The sequence below is a fragment of the Sinocyclocheilus anshuiensis genome, unplaced genomic scaffold (genome assembly GCF_001515605.1).
Source record: "Sinocyclocheilus anshuiensis isolate Anshui unplaced genomic scaffold, SAMN03320099.WGS_v1.1 scaffold1339, whole genome shotgun sequence".
NCBI lineage: Eukaryota > Metazoa > Chordata > Actinopteri > Cypriniformes > Cyprinidae > Sinocyclocheilus > Sinocyclocheilus anshuiensis.
The window spans coordinates 672,653-678,518 of NW_015539932.1; the positions used below are offsets into that span (position 1 = coordinate 672,653).

The 5,866-nt window shown below is 38.6% G+C and overlaps 1 protein-coding gene across 1 annotated transcript in view; it reads right to left on the reverse strand.

The window, feature by feature from the left end:
• The window catches only part of LOC107686902 (sarcoplasmic/endoplasmic reticulum calcium ATPase 2-like), a 34,165-nt gene extending 28,488 nt beyond the window's left edge, over positions 1–5,677 (reverse strand). The window contains exons 1-4 of the mRNA XM_016484048.1: positions 5,044–5,677; positions 4,608–4,625; positions 4,432–4,514; positions 588–692 (exon numbers count right to left, since the gene is read on the reverse strand). Of these exons, the coding sequence (XP_016339534.1) occupies positions 588–692; positions 4,432–4,514; positions 4,608–4,625; positions 5,044–5,161 (324 nt within the window). The 5' untranslated portion in view covers positions 5,162–5,677. The remainder of the gene's footprint in view (positions 1–587; positions 693–4,431; positions 4,515–4,607; positions 4,626–5,043) is intronic.
• Between the last annotated feature and the right edge of the window lie 189 nt (positions 5,678–5,866).

A 5,866-nucleotide genomic window follows, 5' to 3' on the forward strand; every position in this document is an offset into this window, starting at 1 on the left:
AAACGGTTCGGTACGAATACGTGTACCGTTACACCCCTAATATTTATAATGAAATACATTTTTATGATGGCAAAGCTGAATATATGGTGCTCAAGAAACATTCTTATTGTCAATGACAAAAGTTGGAAACTGATTTTTTCAGTACTCTCTGATGAATATAGTTTAAAAAAACTGTATTTATTTGAAATGGAATCTTAGAATAGAATATTTTGTGACATTATAAATGCCTTTACTGTCACTTTTTATCATTTAACACTTTTGATCATTTAAACTTACTGACCCCAAACTTCATCTCTCATACAACAAAGTAATCAAATATTGTTCATAAACATCCGGCAGAGCACGTCAATATGCAAAAACCAGGATTTAGCGATTATATGGGACATTACTTGTCCAATCTGTCTTTAGCAGACTGGAAGCAGTTTAAGTCAGACTATCTGCACAAAATTAAAATATATGTCAAAATCAAAACACTCTTTTGCAAACCAGTAACCTTACAGCTATTACTGTATTAGCGCTTAGTAATCATTTTGCTCAGAAAAAGTATAAAATAAGGCAAAACTCAAGAAAATGTAGTCCAAACTTACCTGCCAGACACCTACAATGGCGTTGGCTATAAGAATTAGTAATATAACAAAAGGCTCCACAAATGCTGTGATGGTCTCCTCTCCCTCTTCAAACCAGGCCAGTACCTATTTAAAAAAAAAAAAAAAAAAAATTATTTAAATCAGTATTTCATTCACATTTATATTTCCTTCATTCCTTTGAGGAAGTTCGCCAAATACCCACACATTACCAAATGACTGAAAAACACCAAGGAGTCTTTCAGGGAAGACACCTTATAAACCGTTTAGTGCATCATGTTTTTACACTTTTTTGTACCTCAAGCATGTCTCTCTATATCATGAGGCTTGGCAGGAGTTGTGGCTTTATGCCATGCGTCAAAACAGACGGTCGTCAGCAACTTCACAAGCACGACTATATTTCATGCATGCCACTTGTAGGCAGTATAACTGAGACAAAGTACTTAACAAGCCAGCTATGTGAATTTACAGGCATGCTGACACTGTCCAGACAAGGCCCAGTAAATGCTGAAGCACTTTATGTAATATGATCCAAATTAAGACAGACCAGCTTTCATCAGTCTAGACCAGTGATCCTCAAATCTGGCTGGCGAGATCCACTTTCCTGCAGAGTTTAGCTCCAACCCTAATCAAACAAACCTACCTGTGATTTTCTAATGATCCTGAAGACATTGATTAGCAAACTCAGGTGTGTTTGATTAGGGTTAGAACTAAACTCTGCAGGAAAGTGGATCTCGCGAGCCAGATTTGAGGATCACTGGTCTAGACTCTAAGGGTAAACCTGGGCCACACAAGAGGTCTCACTGGTCAACCGAGAATGTAATGACAATATCTAAAACTCATGTATGAACAATGGTGTCTGTCTTTGCAAACACCAATACACAAACAGAAGCAATGTGCAGTCAGTGCATAAAAAGAGAGTCTTTTAACACCAACCCACATATTCTAGTGAGGCAAAAAAGCTTAGTATTCCTTATGCAGTCTCTGGAATATTGTTTCTGTAACGTCCGGTTTTATCTTTCAGAGGGTACTCTAGGACAAGCTTGAGTTCTGTTCGATTAAATCCCTGACCTTGTATGAGAGGTTTCCTTTGCAGCTCTTGGTCATCATTTCGATGATACATTGAGTCCCTAAGCTAGTTCACACAGACAAACTGTTCTTTATCAATTAGTCTAATCATAGACATGCATCTGGTAACATCCTCTACCCCAATTTAGCTCAACGAACAGCATGGACCTATAAAGCATTATACAGACATTTGCATAATACACTGTATAACAGATGAATAAAATATGCATGTACTACTATTAAAAGTTTGGGATAGGTTGTTTTTATTATTTTTAAAAATTAAAGTAAAAATTAAACTTTTTCAAGTAAGGATGCATTTAATTGATCAGATGTGACAAAGGAATTTCTAATGTTACAAAATATTTCTATTTCAAATAAATATGGTGTCCACAAAAATATTAAGCTGCACAACCATTTTTAGCATCATCATGTGACACTGAAGAGAGCAGTAAAGGCTGCAGAAAATTCAACTTTGTCATCCCAGGAATAAATTACATTTTAAATACATTAAAATAGAAAACAGTTATTTTACATTGTAATAATATTTGATATTACAGTCTTTGCTGTATTTTTGATCAAATAAATGCAGCCTTGGTGAGAGCAAGACTTCTTTCAAAAACTAAAAAAAAAATCTTACCAACCCCAAAAATTTTCAACAGTGTATACATATTTTTAAAAAACAATTAAAATACTTTATTTTGAATAACACATTTGTTGTAATGTTTTAAAATATAATTCATCAATTTACCGAGTTGTGGCAATATGTTTTGTCTTTGTTGAACAACTATAAGTCATACTACAGATGTGATACTTTTAACAGCAACATTATCAAACTCATACCAAAATACATAAGTTAAAGGGTTAGTTCACCCAAAAATTAAAATTAGCCCAAATTACTCACCCTCAAGTCATCCTGTATATGACTTTCTTCTTTCAGACGAATCCAGTCGGAGTTATATTAAAAATTGTCTTTGATCTTTCAAGCTGTTTAATGCCACTCAGCGGGTGTTGCAGTGCATCAGTCCAAAAGAAGTTAAATAAAAAGTGCCCATCCATTAAAAAAAAAGTCTCTCACACGGCTCTGGGGGATGAACAAAGGCCTCCTGTAGCGAATCGATGCATTTTTGTAAGAAAAATATCCATATTCAAAACGTAATAATCACTTTAATGTAGCTTGCGCTCACTGTTATACACGGAAGCAGTTCCGGGCGGATGACGAATGAGTTCAGCGTTCAAAGAAGAAAGTCATATACACCTAGGATGACTTGAGGGTGAGTAATTTATGGGCTATTTTTCATTTTTGGGTGAACTAACCCTTTAAATGCTCTTTCTGGTAAAACTTATGACTTCTGAATACAAAGCATAATGGCTTTTCCAAAATTCAGTCCATTAAATGAGATGCCACTCAAAATCATTCAACTGACTTCAATTATAAAAGGTTCTCGTGGAAATAGCTGTGGTTGTAAATTCCAGTTGCTGTGCTTAGTCCTGATGGGATACACTGTGCTGATTTAATAACACCCTTGCCTTGTGGGAATAACAAAGGTGGGTGTAACAGCAAGTTATTGCATCTCTATGATAGGTTAGTCAGGGCAAGCATAACACGTTTGGACCTTGTTTAGACCTGTATGTGGCTAGGTGCCAATGGGGCTTAAGAGAGATCTCAAACAATACACAGGACCGATTCTGAGGGAACAACTTTCCTGTTGCCAGTAACACTTGTGCAGTGTCACAACACTGGACACCAGATGTGAAGATGAGGAACAAGCAGTCAGTAACAAAAGCAAATGGATTTAAGGAACGTCGTTTCCCCCCCTCTTTTCATATATTTGTCATGTAAACAAGCATGCTGTAATAATAATAATCTTCAATGTTGATGCCACAAACAGTGATTTTTCAGCACACCCACAGGTCCAAACACAGGAAGTGGATGACAGTTGGTTTAACACAGTAACCTAACCTCCAGGCCAGAGTATTTTACACCATGTTCTCAGTGAGAGCACTCTAAGCCCTCTTAGACTTGCACCATGCTTCCCATTCCAGCGTGAAACATTATCCAGAACAGACAAGTGTTAAAGACTCCAGACAGCATAAATGAACCACTGAGTGAACCGCTGTACATCATCACCTTGTAGCCCGATGACAGCATTTTGTAGCATGACCAAAATATCACGCAGTGCATTTATGAAGCACTCAGATACCTTTCAGCATGGTACGTATCATTACCCATTGCGTCGCAGTTTTTAACATGTCACGTAGTGATAAAAAAATAAGCTGAAATTCTTAACGAACCAAACATGAATCATAAAGTTCTGTTTGGTTAAGATTTGCACCTCACCATTATTTATATGCTATATTACATTTTATATAACAGTTTTGGTCTGTTTTAGAACGTCATTTTTAGAACCAGTGGAAAACCCGGAATGGAACTGGAGCTGAGTAATTACAGAACACAGGGAGAGGAATTCTCTGTAACTCCATTCCACTAACATATGCTGATCCAGATCGTTTTTTAGTTTTCACATTGCTTGGTGACAGCCAAAGCTTGATGCTTTGGCTTATTTTTCCCCCCATATAAACTAACAACCATTTTTATCCCAGAAAAGTTTAGTTTAATTTCTCTTCTTGTTACATACTAATGTACTTGTCCTCTGCACAATGACAAAAGTTGAATCCAATCTAATCGACCTTTATTTAACCTAATCCAGATAAAACGGGGGGAAATTATGATATGGAAAACTAAACAAGTACTGTATTCTAACTGTACTGAGGTACTTACAAAAGATATGCAAGCTGCCAGGAGAAGAATCCTCACTAAAAGATCCTCAAATTGCTCCACCACCAACTCCCACAGTGATTTTCCTGAAGACAAAAAGCATGTGAATACATGATAATAAAGACCAAGGTGTGGAATGCATAAAAGAAGACGTAAAAAAATTAATGACAAAAGATTACCCTCTTCCGCAGGCAATTCTGTGGGACAGCCAAAGATTCACAGCATGGGGAGGAAAAGATATTCGTAAAATTAAATTACAGTAAAGTAATCTGCATCATTCAGGCTTCACGGCAAAAGACAACTGAGATGTTAACTAAAGTGGGAAAAAATTAAATACGTAACAAAACAGGTTGTTTATATTTACAACACTAATTTCTGGCCAAATCTGTAAAATAAGAATAGTCACTGGTGGCGAGCAGCAGTGACGTCACGCGCCTTCATTTCAGACACATGCCGGCTGATGAAATGAACCTTGCCGCATGTGCGCCCGCTCTCTCAACAATGCTTTTACACTAGACACACATTGCGAAATCATCTAAACCTCTTTGCTTTCCTTTGCACTGCCGATCCCAGTCTCCTCTGTTAGCATTAGCCGGGCCACGTTCGCTCACTCACCGTTCGGTCCCCATTTCTCCCGCTGACGCTTCACTTGCTCCAGGCCGAGCCCCGTGCTCTCGTTCACGGCGAAAAAGCTGTAAAGTTCCTCCACGGTTTTCGTATGTGCGTTCTCCATCGTGGACGGACGGACACGCTTATTATGAACGGACTCGCAACCCCCCCACAAACGGGCTTCTTCAAAGCCTTCAGTCCTGATTCCCAAGACCTTCGGACCCACGAAAAACTTGAACCAAAAACAACAGTAACGTTAGTGACCTCAGATAAACAGTACACGATAAAAGCCGATGTTAACTTTTTAGTTCAGGCGTTTAATGAGAAGAAAAGTTACAAACCCGGACTAATTCAAGCAAAAATTACACAACGCGCATCGTAAACTCGCTGGTTGTTTTTGGTCTTTAAGTTTTTTCGATGCCTGCTTGGAGTTCTAGTGTCCTTATGATGTGCCGAGTAACCAAACGAAGCCCTTAACTATTCTTTCGGATCTATCCCTCGTCTCATTCCCGTGAACCGCAGCACACTGCCGGTGTTCGCAGCCCTAGCACCATCAGCACCAATCGCGTGTCTCCGCTGTGCCGCTCTCCTGATCCGCATGTACTGCTCTCGCTGTCCGCATGTGGAATGCACTCATTGGCTGCGCGGATTCCGGAAATCCCGTTCCTTTCTTTGACTTTTCTTCGTCACGTCAGTGTGGATCAGCTGACCCTCTTGGCCGACGTCACTCCAAATGAAGAAGGGTGTAGTGTAGCACAGATATGTCCCTGATATGCTCTATATTTAGAGGATAGATGTGGGGGTATTTTGTATTGATATATGTTGACTA